The sequence below is a fragment of the Oncorhynchus clarkii genome, chromosome 2 (assembly GCF_045791955.1).
Source record: "Oncorhynchus clarkii lewisi isolate Uvic-CL-2024 chromosome 2, UVic_Ocla_1.0, whole genome shotgun sequence".
In the NCBI taxonomy this organism is placed as follows: domain Eukaryota; kingdom Metazoa; phylum Chordata; class Actinopteri; order Salmoniformes; family Salmonidae; genus Oncorhynchus; species Oncorhynchus clarkii.
Genome location: NC_092148.1, coordinates 87,905,889 through 87,926,854, shown reverse-complemented (window position 1 = coordinate 87,926,854; position 20,966 = coordinate 87,905,889). Strand labels below are relative to the sequence as shown.

General features: G+C 43.0%; 1 protein-coding gene across 19 annotated transcripts in view; it reads right to left on the bottom strand.

The window, feature by feature from the left end:
* The window catches only part of LOC139375762 (CUGBP Elav-like family member 2), a 53,411-nt gene extending 46,003 nt beyond the window's left edge, over positions 1 to 7,408 (bottom strand). For 3 of the 19 annotated variants that reach the window (XM_071117588.1, XM_071117622.1, XM_071117629.1), the window contains exon 1: positions 7,162 to 7,333. In XM_071117588.1, the coding sequence (XP_070973689.1) occupies positions 7,162 to 7,283 (122 nt within the window). In that variant the 5' untranslated portion in view covers positions 7,284 to 7,333. Of the gene's footprint in view, positions 1 to 278; positions 599 to 743; positions 1,103 to 7,161 lie in introns of those variants that run through there. The other 16 variants (XM_071117597.1, XM_071117639.1, XM_071117649.1 and 13 more) reach the window with 14 other exon arrangements.
* Between the last annotated feature and the right edge of the window lie 13,558 nt (positions 7,409 to 20,966).

Sequence of the window (20,966 nt, the reverse complement as noted above, 5' to 3'; positions counted from 1 at the left end):
GTACCACGTGTGTTCCGCAAGACACCCTACACGAACCTCCATTACGGGAAATCGATTGCTAACGGGGAACTACGGTCGCTACTCGCTACAAAAGAATCGTAGTTAGTTGCCTGCCCCTCGTGAAACATCCGAGTATAAAATGCATTTACTGTCTCGTGAAAAAAAGCATAACGTTACATTATAGCGAATTATGCAATACATCGACTTGATATCAAAATCGTTGCAATAGGGTGTATAATTTCGTGTTTGTTTTTGAGCCATTTTCTTTCACGGCCTACCTGTTACTGAACAGAAGACTCCGTTGCTGCCTTCTCTGTTCCTCTATTCGTTCAAGCAAGCGGCATGAAGAAAAAAAAATCAAAAGGGCGGCTGCCGCGTGTGCTGCTTTTTCTCGCGCTCTCACGGTAACGACACCGAAACACACAAGCAATTCTTTCTAACTGACTATTTTAAACACTTTAGAATGACGACTACCTAGTCCGATAATGTCTGGAACATGTTAACTCCGGAAGCACATGTCACTTCACTAGCATTTCCTTAGCCAAGAAGTAAACATTTTTTTTCCAGCTAGCTAGCTAGCTAGCTAGCCATTTCACTTGCTACGTTACTCAGACATGACGGTGAATTGTCTCGTAAAATTATCAGTGCGTTGAATGCAACTTGAGGTTATTTTATTATACGCAATTAATGCAACAAAAATATTTTAGATATCGGTTATTAGAATCTAATAAACAGTTACTTACGTTGTATCTTCCGAGCTCATCATCAACCGGCTTTCTACCATCCTATCCGGATGAAAATCCAGACCACTGTATGTCGAAGTCATTTTCACGAGCTACAACCAGAACCCACCACGCTGTAGTCAACAATGAAAGCGAGTGAAATCGCCTCGAGATTCAACTCCTGCGCGACCACAAGACGCAGCGGGACAGGTGCAGGAGGGGGGGTTATATTCTAGCCTTCTACTCAGAGCAGCAGCATGCGAATACTAATCATCAGTCGTTTGACATTCGTATTCTGCTATCCCCAGCTAATTTCTCCTCCAATCCCCCGTTGAAATAAACTACAGGCGCGCAACTGGGCGGATTCGATTATGTTGAACCGCGGGGCCCCGTTCTGTGGCCCATGACGTGAACGGGCAAAAGCGGCGATGGAGGAGCGCCCTTTCAAATCGAACAATATCAGAAACATACATTTCTTTACCATAAAATATGATCGAATTTTCATTGTGAATCCAGACAAACCGTTTTTATTAAAAGTAATCACTTTTGCATGTGAACATACATAATCCTACACATTACTCCACATACTTATTTACTTCACTTTTGTTTTAAGGGATTGCAATCCATTTTCACCCGGTGCAAAACACGCCTACCCGGACCAGGTTAATCGAATCCCCTCACTGTCAAAGCGATTGCAGATAGGGATAGCTAGAGAGGCGTGGCTACTTCCATTCCATGTCAAGTATGTAAAAATACTGTAGGCTAGTCCAGTTATCTTGGTTTACACTTTCTCAGAATCCACAATGTGTTTGACAATTTTTTTGTCAGTCTATTTAAATTAGGCTACACAAGTGTCTTCACTCACACCAACCAACCATGGCTCTCAATCTGACCTAAATTATGTGTTTGGGAAATATGGCATGTGTTGATCCAAGGACATGAAAACCCCCACATTCCCTGGCTAGACTAGTACAGACCCAAGATAGCAGAAAGCAATTTACATTTTGTAACAGAGGTAAAATATTATCAGAGAAAGGAAAAGTATACAGCAACCCAAACCACTTCCTTATACCTTGACTACAGACACAATACCATTTGTGAAAGAGGTTAGAGAGTATAGGCTATATGGCAAACCCATTCCCCGAGGAGTCCTTAGCCCAAAGCACTTCGCTATCACCAATCAAGTAGCTATAGGAAATTCTCATTCTATAATCCTCTTGCCAATAATTCTCATGAATTGCTCCAGATTTTAGGTTGAGCCACTCGACTCCAAGTCCAGTCCTTTCCTATTAGTATCTGGGCCAGTATTCAGAGTAGAAGTGCTGATCTAGGATCAGATCCCCCCCTGTCTAAATAATCATATTCATTATGATATGAAAGGCAAAACTGATCAGCACTGCACTTCTACTCTGAGACTCTTTGTGAGTATAGGCCTGGAAGAAAACCAAGTGATTAAGGTCATTAAAATAAAAAAAATCCCAGGCCTCCTGAGTCTTTGGCTACATCCCAAATGGCACCCTATTCCCTACAAAGTAGGGGCCCTGGTCAAAGTAGTGCACTACATAGGGAATAGGGTCTATGGGCCCTGGTCAAAATAAGTGCACGACATAGGGAATAGGGTCTATGGGCCCTGGTCAAAAGTAGTGCACTACATAGGGAATAGGGTGCCATTTAGGATGTACACTTTGCTTCTATAGAGGTCACAGTTCATGTTACCCTTTTGTGATTTTGCTGGTGTATTCCTGGGGGGGAGGAGCCTGTCTTTCTTTGTTGAACTGGACTTGCCAGGCGAGGTCTTCCTATATGAAACCCACTCCGAGGGGGGCTGAAACCACGGTTGTCAAGTACTGGTTGTACAAGAGCAGAACAGAGCAGAGTAGGGGTGTATTCATTAGGCACCCAACGGAAGAAAATGTACTGAATCACAGAGGGAGGGAGGGGCTACCTGAACTTGCCTAATAAAAAACACACATTTTGGTTTGCTGTTGCAATTTTTTTTGGTATGTTGTGGCCTAATGAATACAACTCGGAGCAGAGAGAGTTTGGTAGCTTCATCAACTGGACAGGAATCGTTCATTATAGCGTTCGCAGCAGCTTCTCATTCACATCCCCCCTAAAATAATATTGGGAATATCTGATAAGCACTGATAAGGAATATCCCATTTATGAAACCCCAGTTAATTCTGTATCCATAACAATTTTCAAGGCAGACTACACTGCAGTTTGTGTTTATGTTAAGCAAAGTTTAAAAGAGCTTTGCTATGCATCGCATACATACAGTTTTGTGCCATCTATTTTGTGAAGTGCACCAGTCTGTCCTGCAGCAAAGCACCCCCACATCATGATGTTGCCACACCCGTGCTTCACGGTTGGGATGGTGTTCTTCAGCTTGCAAGCATCTCCCTTTTTCCTCCAAACATAACGATGGTCATAATGGCCAAACAGTTCTATTTTTGTTTCATCAGACCAGAGGACATTTCTCCAAAAAGTACGAACTTTGTCCCCAAGTGCAGTTGCAAACCATAGTCTGGCTTTTTTATGGTGGTTTTGGAGCAGTGGCTTCTTCCTTCCTGAGCGGCCTTTCAGGTTATGTCGATATTGGACTCGTTTTACTGTGAATGTAGATAATTTTGTACCTGTTTCCTCCAGCATCTTCACAAGGTCATTTGCTGTTGTTCTGGGATTGATTTGTACTTTTCGCACCGAAGTACGTTCATCTCTAAGAGATAGAACGCGTCTCCTTTCTGAGCGGTATGACGGCTGCGTAGTCCCATGGTGTTTATACTTGCGTACTATTGCTTGTACAGATGAACGTGGTACTTTAAGGTGTTTGGAATTTGCTCCCAAGGATGAACCAGACTTGTGGAGGTCTACAATTTTTTTCCGAGGACTTGGCAGATTTCTTTTGATTTCCATGATGTCAAGCAAAGAGGCACTGAGTTTGAAGATAGGCCTTGAAATACATCCACAGCTGCACCTCCAATTGACTGAAAGCCATAACCAGCCTTTCAAAGCATTTTATGGCTAAAATGTGAGTGCTATAACGCGATAGTCATTTAGGCAGGTTACCTTGGCGTTCTTGGGCACAAGGACTATGGTGGTCTGCTTGAAACATGTTGGTATTACAGACTGGGTCAGGGAGAAGTTGAAAATGTCAGTGAAGACACTTGCTAGCTGGTCAGCGCATGTCCTGGTAATCCATCTTGCCCCGCGGCCTTGTGAATGTTTACATTGTTGCCCAGAACAGCTGGTACTCTTATGAATGGTTCAGTGTTGCTTGCCTCGAAGCGTGCATAGAAGGAATTTAGCTCGCCTGGTAGGCTCGCTTCAAAGGGCAGCTTGCGGCTGTGTTTCCCTTTGTAATCTGTGATAGTTTGCAAGCCCTACCACATCCGCCGAGCGTCAGAGCCGGGGGTAGTATGATTCAATCTTAGTCCTGTATTGACGTTTTGACTGTTGGTTGGCTCATCGGAGGTCATAGCGGGATTTCTTATAAGCATCCAGATTAGTGTCCCTTTCCTTGAAAGTGGCAGGTCTAGCCTTTAGCACAGCCTTTAGTTGCCTGTAAACCATGACTTCTGTTTGGGATATGTACATATGGTCACTGTGGGGACAACATCATCGATGTACTTATTAATGAAGCCGGTGACTCATGTGGTAAACTCCTCAATGTTATCTGATGAATCTCTGAACATATTCCAGTCTGTGCTAGCAAAACAGTCCTGTAGCTTAGCATCCACTTCATTGGACCACTTCTGTATTGAACATGATTTAAAGGTGATCTAGAGTTTTTTCGCCTCTAATTGCACAGGTGACATGCTGGTAAAAAATGAGGTAAAACGGATTTTAGTTTCCCTGCAATAAAATCACTTGCCACTTGGAGCGCCGCCTCTGGATGTGCATTTTCTTGTTTGCTTGTGGCCCTTTACAACTTGTTGAGTGCGGTCTTAGTGTCACCATCGGTTTAAGGTGGTAAATAGACAGCTGTGAAAAATATAGATAACTCTCTTGGTAAATAGTATCGTTTGCAGCTTATCATAAGGTATTCCAACTCAGGTTAGCAAAACCTCGTGACTTCCTTAAAGGGATAGTTTGGGATTTTGGTAATGAGGTCATTTATCTACTTCCCCAGAGTCAGATGAACTCATGGATACCATTTTATGTCTCTGTGTCCAGTATGAAGGAAGTTAGAGGTAGCTTCGCAAGCCAATGCTAAGTAGCGTTAGCGCAATGACTGGAAGTCTATGGATATCTATATGCAGAAACCCATAGACTTCCAGTCATCGCGCTAACACTAGTTAGCATTGGCTCGTGAAACTAGCTCTAAATTCCTTCATACTGGACACCGATAATTGTGCCTAATAATATTAGATCTCCAAAAATCTCATTAAGAAAAGAAGATTACATTTCAACAGTAGTCTCGTGGAATCCGACGAGTTAGTCTGAATATTGCAACGGTTAAGAGAGTTGAGCCAGTAACCAAAAGGTCACTGCTTCGAATCCCTGAACCGACTAGGTTAAAAAAAATCTGTCGATGTGCCCTTGAGCAAGGCACTGAAACTCTAATTGCTCCTGTAAATCGACCTGCTAAATGACTAAAATGTACTAAATATAGTCAAGTCTGACATGGGAGATCTGCTGGGTAGCCTACAGTAGGCTAAATTGTGGGCATAAAGGGAACATATTGTGCAGAGATATTAAAATAAATACTGTTTTATTGTTGCAACGGAAGTATGTTGCCGCCTCTCTCAGTGCTAGCCTCCCGTGTTTAATCCATCAGATGATTACTATGATAATCCTATTGTAATCCCTACACATACCATGCCATCCTTGTTTACTTACATCTTTTCTATTGTATCCCTCTGTAATGTGGGACGAGCCGGACTATTCCTAGCCCCTACAAATCAATTCATCCAGCATTTGATTTGCACCTCTTCTAAACCAATGGTGAAGCAGGTCAAGTGTAAATAGGCCAACTGCACAGAGAGTTACCCAAATGGGTTATGTCGTCTGTTTGTATATGTCGCCATAAACTTACTGCCTGCCTGCCTGCCTGCCTGCATGACTGCCTGCCTGCCTGCCTGCATGACTGCCTGACTGCCTGCCTGCCTGCCTGCCTGACTGCCTGCCTGCCTGCCTGCCTGCCTCCCTGCCTGCCTGCCTGCCTGCATGACTGCCTGCCTGCCTGCCTGTCTGCCTGCCTGCCTGCCTGCCTGCCTGCCTGCCTGTCTGCCTGCCTGCCTGCCTGCCTGCCTGCCTGCCTGCCTGCCTGCCTGCCTGCCTGCCTGCCTGCCTGCCTGCCTGCCTGCCTACCTACCTGCCTGCCTGCATGACTGCCTGCCTGCCTGCATGACTGCCTGCCTGCATGACTGCCTGCCTGCCTGCCTGGCTGCATGACTGCCTGCCTGCCTGCCTGCATGACTGCCTGCCTGCATGACTGACATACTTTGTCTTAGCTCTGAAAGCATTTGCAGAATGGCAAACAACTGAAGCTGGCGCTCTCAAAATGGAGAAGGAGAGGATATGAGTATGACTCAATGTTGTAATCTAATCTGAAAAGAAATGCACAGGCGTCGTAGCCTGGCTGTAACGTTGGTTAACACAAACCTTATCAGAGTAGTTTGAGTTTAGGTTTGTGGTACTGGCTTATGCAAATTCCTTATTGGCTAATGTAAATTGTCCCGTGCCTTGCAGAAGATAGCTCAGAGCTTATGCTGATTTTGACCAGAGGCGTTAGAGACCGGATGGATGGAACTTGTTCTCAGAAACTATGCCCTGTACTTTCCAGTGGCCTCTCTGTCATTTTCAGGAGGTAGAATTCTGTTAGCGTCACCGACAGCCTGACAGACAGAGCCCCATTTCTTCAGTTTTTAACTGTGAACGAGAGTCGCACCTATTTTTCGTCTTCGACCCATTTATTTTTCTTCCATTTATTTTCATTTCTGGGTGACCGTTGACCTTCAGAAGGGACATCCTTTAATTTAGATACTGTTAATACATTGGTTTTTAAATCAGATAATATAATGTTGTTGTTTTTTTACACAATTGATTTGATAACTTCAATCAATAGGACTAATAGGTGCGTCCTGCTCAGGTCTGTCTGTTTCTTAAAGATGACGGAGGGAGGGTGGATTTTCGGGCAGGGGGGGAGATTTTCCCCCAGATCACAAGTTAGATTGTCTCTTTTTCTTTCAGTGAAAAACATAAACATCATAAATCTACCCTAACCCACCATGGAATGGGAATGAATACTGCAAACAATGAATTCAGCCTATAACAATAGCCATTATCCACCACCACAGGAACAAAGAAGCATTACAATCACTGACTATAGCTCCAACCACAACCACAACTACAACAAAAGCCAGCCAGTTTAGATCTGATTCCTTCTGAATGAACTAGGGGCCAACCCAACATCCAACCAACCCGACGGACGTACCTCAGAGATCCTAGGTCCTCATTCCTGACGGGGACACCAGCGGCGGAGGCAGAGGGGGGACAGCGCATGCTGTTAACATACAAGCTCTGCACCAGGGCTAGATCCGACGAGTGTTCCAACATCGCACGGTGCTCTTCCAGAAAAATCCAACTTATTGTGTGTGTTTAAATGGCCACTTCTCTTCTTCTCACTCTTTCTCCCTCTCTCCGGGTAGCCTATTTCTCTCTCTCTCTCTCTCTCTCTCTCTCTGCGTCTCTCTGTGTCTGTCTCTCTCTCTCTCTCTCTGTCTCTCTCTCTCTCTGTCTCTCTCTCTCTCTCTGTGTCTCTCTCTGTCTCTCTCTCTCTGTCTCTCTCTCTCTCTGTCTCTCTCTCTCTGTGTCCCCCCCCTCTCTCCTCCTCTGGTTTAGTGCAGTAGAGCACCCCCTTCGCTGACGGGCGTAGCTGAAATAATCCTTTTTGACAGCTCATCGTGGGCTAATGCATTGTGCCGCCCGCGGCAGCCTGGTTCGCAGGCTGCGGCCACAGTAGCACTCTTCCACTAATTGACACCCGTATTAGGAAGAGTCCAGGAAATTGGACAGGGTTGTTTTGTTCCTACTGTCACACTGGGCACACTGGGATACATGAGGCAAAGAAGGGGAAACTTCTGAATAATTTGCCCATGGATCTTTGGATCTGTTTTTCACTCAGGTCCTGGGGTTCAGGTTGTTGTGGCACAATCCCTGTTTCATGTTTTGCATGTATATTGAATGATGCCTGGATACAGGAGAACTACAGTATAAATGTAGTTCAAACCCAGGTCAAATGTAGGTCAAACCCAGGTGTTGTTGTGATGAAGCACATACATGGAGCTAGGCCCCAGGTGCACTTGTGGCAGGAAGTTTGGTCCAACCACAGTCTCTGGTTCCAACAGGGGAATCAATACAAAAATAATAGCACCACACTCTTTTATAACACATAAAGGAATTTGTATGTCTTTATAATCTGTCAAACTTCAAATGTTGACATATTTCAATTTTCAAACTACAATTTTCAAACTCCTAACTACTAACTATGCAATTAAATGCGGGGCTTTTGCACAAGATTTAAGCTGTGAAAACACCAAATATTTAACACCGGTAAATATTTATTGGGGCCCGGCTCCTATCCAGTCATACCATCACTTCCTGAATAATCTCCTGTCTGACTGGAGGGGATGTGCATATGTCACATTCTCCAGATTCCCTCGACTGATGGATGATAAGCCACAGGAGGAGAAGAGAGAGAGAGGGGTACAGAGAGAGAGAGGAGAGACACAGAGAGTGTGATAGAGACATTGAGAGAATGGGGAGAGAGAGACAGTGTCATTATTACACTAGAGTAGAGATGTGGGGGAAGGATAGCGTGCTGCCTATACCGTATATGTTTAGTCAGTAAGCCAACAATGTGGTGAGCATGAGTACCTTTTAATAAAGGAAACATTATGCTTGTCTCCTCTCTCTCAGATGGCATTTTGTTTGCCATCTCTGTCAGGACGCACGTTGAGCCTGACCTGAACAGAAATCTCTGTAATACATTTGCTAGATGAAATAAAATAAAATGAAATTTTATTTGTCACATACACATGGTTAGCAGATGTTAATGCGAGTGTAGCGAAATGCTTGTGCTTCTAGTTCCGACAATGCAGTAATAACCAACGAGTAATCTAACTAACAATTCCAAAACTACTACCTTATACACACAAGTGTAAAGGGATAAAGAATATGTACATAAAGATATGTGAATGAGTGATGGTACAGAACGGCATAGGCAAGATGCAGTAGATGGTATCGAGTACAGTATATACATATGAGATGAGTATGTAAACAAAGTGGCATAGTTTAAAGTGGCTAGTGATACATGTATTACATAAAGATGCAGTAGATGATATAGAGTACAGTATATACGTAGACATATGAAATGAATAATGTAGGGTATGTAAACATTATATTAAGTAGCATTGTTTAAAGTGGCTAGTGATATATTTGACATCAATTCCCATTATTAAAGTGGCTGGAGTTGAGTCAGTGTGTTGGCAGCAACCACTCAATGTTAGTGGTGGCTGTTTAACAGTCTGATGGCCTTGAGATAGAAGCTGTTTTTCAGTCTCTCGGTCCCAGCTTTGATGCACCTGTACTGACCTCGCCTTCTGGATGATAGCGGGGTGAACAGGCAGTGGCTCGGGTGGTTGTTGTCCTTGATGATCTTTATGGCCTTCCTGTGACATCGGGTGGTGTAGGTGTCCTGGAGGGCAGGTAGTTTGCCCCTGGTGATGCGTTGTGCGGACCTCGCTACCCTCTGGAGAGCCTTATGGTTGTGGGCGGAGCAGTTGCCGTACCAGGCGGTGATACAGCCCGACAGGATGCTCTCGATTGTGCGTCTGTAGAAGTTTGTGAGTGCTTTTGGTGACAAGCCAAATTCCTTCAGCCTCCTGAGGTTGAAGAGGCGCTGCTGCGCCTTCTTCACGATGCTGTCTGTGTGGGTGGACCAATTCAGTTTGTCTGTGATGTGTACGCCGAGGAACTTAAAACTTACTACCCTCTCCACTGCTGTTCCATCGATGTGGATAGGGGGGTGTTCCCTCTGCTGTTTCCTGAAGTCCACAATCATCTCCTTAGTTTTGTTGACGTTGAGTGTGAGGTTATTTTCCTGACACCACACTCCGAGGGCCCTCACCTCCTCCCTGTAGGCCGTCTCGTTGTTGTTGGTAATCAAGCCTACCACTGTTGTGTCGTCCGCAAACTTGATGATTGATACTGTATATCCCCACGGTGTGCATCCTAAATGGACTCTATTCCCATAGGGCTCCGGCCAAAACTAGTGCACTACAGGCCCCATAGGGCTCCGGCCAAAAGTAGTGCACTATAAAGGGAATATGGTGCCTTTTGGGACACAACCGGGATCATATCCCATTGACAGTGTAGCATATTAGCTGTTTGACCATCTCTGTATGGTCATCAGATGTGCTTGTACTACAGACAGCGTTTCTTCTACTGTAACACGCGTTCAGTTGGCATGACAACGCGAGTTAGAGAAGTTGGCTATTAGCACACACACACACACACACACACACACACACACACACACACACACACACACACACCAACACAATATGTTACTCAAACAGGTACCAGAACTAAAATATTTACATAGTGTTGTCCCAGACCCTGGAGCCATTGGCCATCACCCAACTGACAACAGGAAGTGACACATGAAGAGGCATACCCTAGTTTCAAATGACTTGTTTATTACTCTAATTTAGTTACTCGTTTCTCATCCGCCATCACATTTATCAAAGTGAAGAGTATGGCAGGCAAGAAGTTAGATAATTTCCTGCTGATAGCCATATGTAGTTTCAAATTACAACTCTATTTCCTTAGTTTGCATAGCAACTCATCATTGCTCATCCACCTATACACTACATTGTTAAAAAATATTCTGACTATGACATGAAATCATATTAGTTCCTGTTGATGCGTTTAGCTCCTCCTTTCATTCCAGGTACGTGATGGAACAACCTAGTGCTTTCGCCTAACCACAACATTAAGATGACATTTTGAATGAGATTTGCTCTGTGATATTCTTCTCTGACTCTGAGAGCCCAGGAGAAAATAAATCTAGGCCTCCGACCCCCATAGGTCTCTCTCTCTCTCTCTCTCTCTCTCTCTCTCTCTCTCTCTCTAACATTAAGTAGGAAAGGGATTTGAATGCAGTGCATGTGGATGTGTGTGTTCGTGCAGTGTGTGTGCGTGCAATGTGCGTGTGCGCAGTGTGTGTGCACTTCATGCAGGCTGGGAGGGTATCATAGGGATAAGACTGACATGATGAAGGGGATCCTCTCTTCCTCTCTTCCTCTCTGATCTGAGCATAAATCCCTCCTGTTTCAGCCCTACTCTTACAGTCTTAGTTTCCACATAAATCGTTTAACGCTTATGTGGAAATACTAGCGAGTCTTTGTGATGTGTTGATGCTGTCTGTCTGCCTGTCTCTCTACCTGTGACTGTCTGTGCTAGGGGCAATTGCACATTCATATTCTGCACATCTACCATTCCAGTGTTTAATTGCTATATTGTATTTACTTCGCTACCATTGCCTATTTATTGCCTTACCTCCATTATCCTACCTCATCTGCACACACTGTATATAGACTTTTTCTACTGTATTATTGACTGTATGTTTGTTTTACTCCATGTGTAACTCTGTGTCGTTGTATGTGTCAAACTGCTTTGCTTTATCTTGGCCAGGTCGCAGTTGTAAATGAGAACTTGTTCTCAACTGGCCTACCTGGTTAAATAAAGGTGTTCTCAACTAGCCTACCTGGTTAAATAAAGGTGAAATAAAGAAAATATATTTAAAAAACGTTTGAAGCAGAGAGCAAAAGTTCCTGGATTCTTGGCCTGCACTAAGTTAACTTTCATTACTATTTCCTGATATACCTCTGATCCAAATGTTAAATTCTAACAGTATAGTATCTATAGTCTGATCCAAGTGTTACATTCTAACAGTATAGTATCTATAGTCTGATCCAAGTGTCACGTTCAACAGAAGGCTTGATTCTAATTCAAGGGATTTTGAAAGTAAAGCCGTATCTATTACAGAAACAGTGAAATTATATAATTCAGGAAATAACATCAATTATAAAGGTAACACTTTTTTCAGAAGGTCAATATCATCTGAAAGGAAAGTCAACCACATCCGTTAGTCAACCACCACATCCGTTAGTCAACCTCATCCGTTAGTCAACCACATCCGTTAGTCAACCACCACATCCGTTAGTCAACCTCATCCGTTAGTCAATCACATCCGTTAGTCAACCACCACATCCGTTAGTCAACCACCTCATCCGTTAGTCAACCTCATCCGTTAGTCAACCACATCCGTTAGTCAACCACCTCATCCGTTAGTCAACCACATCTGTTAGTCAACCACCACATCCGTTAGTCAACCTCATCCGTTAGTCAACCACATCCGTTAGTCAAACTCTTCCGTTAGTCAACCACATCCGTTAGTCAACCACCACATTCGTTAGTCAAACTCATCCGTTAGTCAACCACATCCGTTAGTCAACCACCACATCCGTTAGTCAAACTAATCCGTTAGTCAACCACATCTGTTAGTCAACCACCACATCCGTTAGTCAACCTCATCCGTTAGTCAACCACATCTGTTAGTCAACCACCTCATCCGTTAGTCAACCACATCTGTTAGTCAACCACCACATCCGTTAGTCAACCTCATCTGTTAGTCAACCACATCCGTTAGTCAAACTCATCCGTTAGTCAACCACATCCGTTAGTCAACCACCACATCCGTTGGTCAAACTCATCCGTTAGTCAACCACATCCATTAGTCAACCACCACATCCGTTAGTCAAACTCATCCGTTAGTCAACCACATCCGTTAGTCAACCACCACATCCGTTAGTCAAACTCATCCGTTAGTCAACCACATCCGTTAGTCAACCACCACATCCGTTAGTCAACCTCATCCGTTAGTCAACCACATCCGTTAGTCAACCACATCCGTTAGTCAACCACATCCGTTAGTCAACCTCATCCGTTAGTCAACCACCTCATCCGTTAGTCAACCACCTCATCCGTTAGTCAACCTCATCCGTTAGTAAACCACCTCATCCGTTAGTCAACCACCACATCCGTTAGTCAACCTCATCCGTTAGTCAACCACCACATCCGTTAGTCAACCTCATCCGTTAGTCAACCACATCCGTTAGTCAACCACCACATCCGTTAGTCAACCTCATCCGTTAGTCAACCACATCCGTTAGTCAACCACCACATCCGTTAGTCAACCACATCCGTTAGTCAACCACCACATCCGTTAGTCAAACTCATCCGTTAGTCAACCACATCCGTTAGTCAACCACCACATCCGTTAGTCAACCTCATCCGTTAGTCAACCACATCCGTTAGTCAACCACATCCGTTAGTCAACCACCACATCCGTTAGTCAACCACCTCATCCGTTAGTCAACCTCATCCGTTAGTCAACCACCTCATCCGTTAGTCAACCACCACATCCGTTAGTCAACCACCACATCCGTTAGTCAACCACCACATCCGTTAGTCAACCTCATCCGTTAGTCAACCACATCCGTTAGTCAACCACCACATCCGTTAGTCAACCACATCCGTTAGTCAACCACCACATCCGTTAGTCAAACTCATCCGTTAGTCAACCACATCCGTTAGTCAACCACCACATCCGTTAGTCAACCTCATCCGTTAGTCAACCACATCCGTTAGTCAACCACATCCGTTAGTCAACCACCACATCCGTTAGTCAACCACCTCATCCGTTAGTCAACCTCATCCGTTAGTCAACCACCTCATCCGTTAGTCAACCACCACATCCGTTAGTCAACCACATCCGTTAGTCATCACCCATTAGTCAACCACCACATCCGTTAGTCAACCACCACATCCGTTAGTCAACCTCATCCGTTAGTCAACCACCTCATCCGTTAGTCTACCTCATCCGTTTGTCAACCACCTCATCCGTTAGTCAACCACATCCGTTAGTCAACCACCTCATCCGTTAGTCAACCTCATCCGTTAGTCAACCACATCCGTTAGTCAACCACCACATCCGTTAGTCAACCACCACATCCGTTAGTCAACCACCTCATCCGTTAGTCAACCTCATCCGTTAGTCAACCACATCCGTTAGTCAACCACCACATCCGTTAGTCAACCACCACATCTGTTAGTCAACCTCATCCGTTAGTCAACTACCACATCTGTTAGTCAACCACCACATCCGTTAGTCAACCTCATCCGTTAGTCAACCACATCCGTTAGTCAACCACCTCATCCGTTAGTCAACCTCATCCGTTAGTCAACAACCACATCCGTTAGTCAACCACCTCATCCGTTAGTCAACCACCACATCCGTTAGTCAACCACCACATCCGTTAGTCAACCACCTCATCCGTTAGTCAACCACGTCATCCGTTAGTCAACAACCACATCCGTTAGTCAACCACCTCATCCGTTAGTCAACCACCTCATCCGTTAGTCAACAACCACATCCATTAGTCAACCACCACATCCGTTAGTCAACCACCTCATCCGTTAGTCAACCACCTCATCCGTTAGTCAACCACCACATCCGTTAGTCAACCACATCCGTTAGTCAACCACATCCGTTAGTCAACCTCATCCGTTAGTCAACCACATGCGTTAGTCAACCTCATCCGTTAGTCAACCTCATCCGTTAGTCAACCACATCCGTTAGTCAACCACCTCATCCGTTAGTCAACCACATCCGTAGTACGACTGTGTTAAGCTACTGAAAGACATGTTTCAGTCTCTCTCTCCCCTCTTTCTCTTTCTCGCAATTCAATTTAAGGGGCTTTATTGGCATGGGGGGAAACATATGTTAACATTGCCAAAGCAAGTGAAATAGATAATTAAGAAATGAGGAAATAAGCAATAAAAAATGTACAGTAAACATTTACACTCACAGAAGTTCCAAAAGAATAAAGACATTACAAATGTCATAGTATGTCTATATAGAGTGTTGTAACGATGTGCAAATAGGGAAAATAAATAAGCATAAAAATGTGTAGTATTTATAATGGTGTTTGTTCTTCACTGGTCGCCCTTTTATTGTGGCAACAGGTCACAAATCTTGCACACTGTGGTATTTCACCCAATAGATATGGGAGTTTATCAAAATGTGATTTATTTTTTAATTCTTTGTGGGTCTGTGTAATCTGAGGGAAATATGTGTCTCTAATATGGTCATACATTTGGCAGGTTAGGATGTGCAGCTCAGCTTCCACTCATGTTGTGAGCAGTGTACACATAGCCAGTCTTCTCTTGAGAGCCATGTCTGCATTTCTCAATAGCAAGGATATGCTCACTGAGTCTGTACATAGTCAAAGCTTTCCTTAATTTTGGGTCAGTTACAGTTACACTGTGTACTCTCTGTTTAGGGCCAAATAACATTCTTGTTTGCTCAGTTTTTTTTGTTAATTCTTTCCAATGTGTCAACTAATTTTCTTTTTGTTTTCTCATTATTTGGTTGGGTCTAATTGTGTTGCTGTCCTGGGGCTCTGTGGGGTCTGTTTGTGTTTGTGAACAGAGCCCCAAGAACAGCTTGCTTAAAGGACTCTTCTCCAGGTTCATCTCTCTGTAGGGGATGGCTTTGTTATGGGTTTGGGAATCACTTCCTTTTAGGTGGTTGTAGAATTGAACGTCTCTTTTCTGGATTTTGATAATTAGTGGGTATCGGCCTAATTCTGCTCTGCATTCATTGTTTGGTGTTTTACATTGTACACAGAGGATATTTTTTGCAGAATTCTGCATGCAGTGTCCCATTTTGTGAATTCTTGGTTGGTGAGCGGACCTCAGACCTCACAACCGTAAAGGGCAATGGATTCTGTAACTGATTCAAGTATTTTTAGCCACATCCTAATTGGTATGTCAAATTTTATGTTCCTTTTGATGACATAGAAGGCCTTTCATGCCTTGTCTCTCAGATCATTCACAGCTTTGTGGAAGTTACCTGTGACGCTGATGTTTAGGCCGAGGTATGTATAGTTTTTTGTGTCCAGGGCAACGGTGTCTAGATGGAATTTGTATTTATGGTCTTGGCAACTGGACCTTTTTTGGAACACCATTATTTTGGTCTAACTGAGATTTACTGTCAGGGCCCAAGTCTGGCAGAATATGTGCAGAATATCTAGGTGCTGCTGTATGCCCTCATTGGTTGGTGACAGAAGTACCAGATCATCAGCAAACAGTAGACATTTGACTTCAGATTCTAGTAGGGGGAGGCCGGATGCTGCAGACTGTTCTAGAGACCCTTTCCCTTTCTATTAGTGTATGCACTTTCACATGGGTCTGATTGTGAAAACAGATTCTGAAACTTCTGTCAGTCTGTGTCTTGTTATCCATTATTTTGTAGAAATGAAAGCTCCATCCGTAGGTATTGGTTCAGGGTATTGGTCGTTTCTGGCCAGTGACTATGTCTATGAGAACCTCCAGTCCAGGCCCTGTGATGACCAGCTTTAATTGGGTCATCTAAACACCCTCAGATAAACAATTTATGATGCAACAGATGACCCGGCAACAAGACCCGGCAACAGATGACCCGGCAACAAGACCCAGCAACAAGCTGTGAATGTATGAGACTTGACACCCAACAGTATGTTGAGTGGGTGGGGGGGGGGACATCTTAACTACCCAACACCATAAGATGCGTTTGGCTAAGATGATCAACAGGACTAGACAGTCATGGTATTCACGAGAGGTGACAAGCATTCCTATAACCTTGTTTCTCTTGACGTCACCATCTCCCTGTAGGTCTCACACATCTCCAATACATCTCCTAAGGTCTCACACATCTCCAATACATCTCCTAAGGTCTCACACATCTCCAATACATCTCCTAAGGTCTCACACATCTCCAATATATCTCCCTGTAGGTCTCACACATCTCCAATACATCTCATAAGGTCTCACATGTCACATGGGAGAGGAAACGGTTTGCTTGTAAGAAAGGATATGCTCGACATTGATATGACTCTTACATTAGCAGGGAAGAGCTTGTAAAAAGTCCAGTTCAATTTCAAATGCCAAACTTGTTTACACCACTTACTCTCTGTCTCTCTCTCCCTCTGTTTACACTTTCTGTAACAGTGACTTGACTTAAACCCTGCACACACTGTATAATGCTTCCTGGCTTTTTATAAGCACATCTGAGCATACCACACTTTCTATAAAGAAAGGCATTTGAGGGAACTGTTTACACATTCAATGATCTATGTATTGTTCATTGAATGCATGGTGTTGTATAACCTGATGAAACTGGCAGAGAGCCGCCATTAAAACACGTTTTTAGTTATCTGTACAAAGCACAGAGCTTATCTTGCAAGAGAACACTTTTCACTTCTCTTTTTCCAAGGTCCTGTTTCACTTCCTCTCAGACTTCTTCACATCAGAAGACTGTCTCTTTCCCATCGAGGGCCAGCTGTGGCACACACACACACACACTTTCACTCTTTATCTCATAACACTCTCTATACGCCATTACATTTTTAGCACTCACCTACACTATCCACCCACCCACCCAGCCACCACCCATACAACACAACACAGCCCAAGCATGACAGTATAGTGCATCAGTTCTGCTTTCTGCCTGGCCAAATATTTCAATTTACTGTGAAGATTTGGAGCCCAAATCATCTGACTCAAGCAGTCTAAAATAGACCAAAATGAAACCCCCAGCATGAGATGTACCGGGTTGTGACAGACATGCAGGCATACAGACTGACAGAGACAGACAGACAGGCAGAGAGGCAGGCATACAGACTGACAGAGAGACAGACAGGCAGGCATGCATACAGACTGACAGAGAGAGAGACAGGCAGAGACAATCAGGCAGAGAGATTGACAGGCAGAGAGAGAGACAGACAGGCAGAGAGAGACACAGCCATACAGGCAGAGAGAGACACAGCCAGACAGGCAGAGATAGACAGAAGAAAGGAATAGTGTAGGTATCTCCTTAAAGGTGCAATCAATTAATAATATATTATAGACCCATTGGAGTACAGATGACAGATTCTGGTTTTAAATGTCATCACGATGCAAGTTACAAACCAATTGCCTCCTAACTCATGGAGAGACGCGAGGTAAAAAAAATACTGCCTGTTACTATGGTGATGATTTCGCTGCTTGCATGGTGTTGCTATTCCTATTATTGTCACAGGAACGGTTATATACTGTATATAAAAGGATGAGAGATCTGGAGAGCAAATGTAACATTAACACGTATCCTATTAACGACGGCAAAACAAAACAAAAACCCAGTCCCTATTCACATATATAGTTATTTGACCTCTGGGGGGGCCATAGGATTTGGCAAGATGAAAAAAAAAAAAACGTTTGTTTATATTATTATATTTTTGTGCTTTCTTCAAAATCAAACCTTGCCAACAGCACATGGCATTTTTACCTAGACAGATGGGTAGCAACATAATAGTTCCCTGCATGATATAGGCCTCATTATGGTCCAATCAGAAAATCTATTTACTCGTCTAGTAACCGGAAGGTTGAAAGTTCAAACCCCTGAGCTGACAAGGTACAAATCTGTCATTTTGCCCCTGAACAAGGCAGTTAACCCACTGTTCCTAGGCCGTCATTGAAAATAAGAATTTGTTCTTAACTGACTTGCCTAGTTAAATAAAGGTAAAAAAAATATTGCAATCCCATGGCACCTGTGGTTTGTTGCATCATGTGGGCTTGAAGACAGACACTATAAAAACTACTGGACTTTAATTAACAGTTCAAATTGCAGAAAGTGAGTTGTATAGTCAGTTGTATAGGGAAAGGGGGACACCTAGTCAGTTGTATAGTGAAATGGGATACCTAGTCAGTTGTATAGGGAAAGGGGGACACCTAGTCAGTTGTATAGGGAAAGGGGGATACCTAGTCAGTTGTATAGGGAAAGGGGGACACCTAGTCAGTTGTATAGGGAAAGGGGGATACCTAGTCAGTTGTATAGGGAAAGGGGGATACCTAGTCAGTTGTATAGGGAAAGGGGGATACCTAGTCAGTTGTATAGTGAAAGGGGACACCTAGTCAGTTGTATAGGGAAAGGGGATACCTAGTCAGTTGTATAGGGAAAGGGGGATACCTAGTCAGTTGTACAACTGAATGCATTCAACTGAAATGTCTATTCCACATTTAACCCAACCCGTCTGAATCAGAGAGGTGCGGGAGGCTGCCTTAAATCGACATCCACAGCGCCCGGGGAACAGTGGGTAGAACGACAGAATTTTAGCTTGTCAGCTCGGGGCCAAACTATTCCTCAGAGACGTTCTACAGCATTCTGTACACAAAATGAATTCCACTTCTTCACACCCCAGAATCCAACATTGGATAAGAGCTCCACACTCAATGTTGTGGCATGTGAAGAAGCCTGCCAGTACCTGCATTAAGAATGACACCATGTGGTCATATGGAGAAATGCTAAATTTGAAGAATTGCTGTGTAATGGAACATCTAAATGTGCTGTATAGTGCCGGACAGACCTTTTAAATTGGCTAAATACTGTGTATTACCACACCAGGAAGACATTACTTCTTAAAACATTCTACCTACCCTTGGATTTTTAAGTCTTATAAAGACATTATGAAGGATCATATATGTCTTCAGCAAATAATAAAGTATTTTACCCGTCAGCTTTAAGTAAAGTGTTACTGAAAAGTTTACACTAGGCTTTAGACTCTACGTAAAACGCTCTGCGCTAGATTCTACTACTTGAACATTCTAGTAGGCTCCACTTGAACACTCTACATGAGGTGTTTCTTGTATATTATCCACTAGACTTCTGGGTGCCAGTCTGTTTAATCTCTTGCCAACTCCTTATGGAAGGGGACTGTGGACAAGGGAGAGGAAACTACTTATTTTGGGCTGTATGACTCCATACTCCTCAGGCAAATTTAAATCCAAATGACAGCAACAACAAACAAAAAAATGACACACTGCTTCCTTATCCAAACATTTCAGATTCATTTAACAAATTCAACTTCGGTTTTGTTAAAATATTTCCACTGTATTTTCATGAATTAAATGCATCAAAACAAACTAAGAAAAACGTATCTTGGGGTAAAAAGGTGAGGATTGCACACAGAACAATCAATGTAAAAAAAAAAAAAATGCACAATGTTAGATAGAAGTGGGATCTCAACCTGAATCATGGAAACAAGGACAGATGCCTACAGAGAACTTGGGTACAGATGAAGATGACCAACTACTCTTTTCATTTTTTAGGATGGCAATGAGATTTATGTGTAGTTAACAGACTGTTAGGCTTTAATATATGAAATATCAGCTAAATTAGATACCTTTACAATGAGCACAGCTACTGTAGAACTGATTTGGAGACAATTTATATGAAAAATAAAAAATACAAACTTTCATTCAAAAGAAATATATACAGAAATTACAGAAAATTATTCAAGTTAAAAACCAATCACCTGGAAATGGATTTAACAAATTAGAATAAAAGTCCTAAGAACAAAATGCATGTGGCTTTATATACTATCCCCTACGTATTTATTTGGACAGGGAAGCTAAAACGTTTACATTTGGCCCTATACTCCAGCATTTTGGATTTGAGATCAAATGTTTTATATGAGGCAACAGTAGAGAATGTCCCTTTTTATTTTAGGGTATTTTCATAAATCTGTTTTCCTGTTTAGAAATATAAGCACTTTATGCATTTAGCCCCGCCCCCCATTTGAAGTTGTCATGACAAATACAGTATTTGGACAAATTAACCTATAGTGTGTTACATTTAGTCAAACGTTTAGTATTTAGTCCCATTATTCCTATCACACAATGACTACATCAAGTGTGTGACTCTACAAACTTGTTGGAAGCATTTGCATTTTGTTTGGTTTGTGTTTCAGATTATGTTGTGTCCAATAGAAATTCAACTAATGGTAAACAATGTTGTGTAATTTTGGAGTCTCTTTTAATTGTGAATAAGAATATAATATGTTTCTTAACACAACTACATGAATGTGGATGCTACCATGGTTACAGATAGTCCTGAATGAATCCTGAATCATGATGAGTGAGAAAGTTACAGGCATTAATATCATAACATGTAAAAATGCTAACCTGTTTTTGTTAATGGTTAGCGTGTTTTGGGGGCATGATCTTTGTGAATATAACTTTCTCACTCATTATTATTCACGATCAAGTCATGATTATCCGTAATCATGGTAGCATCCACATGAATGTAAAATATTA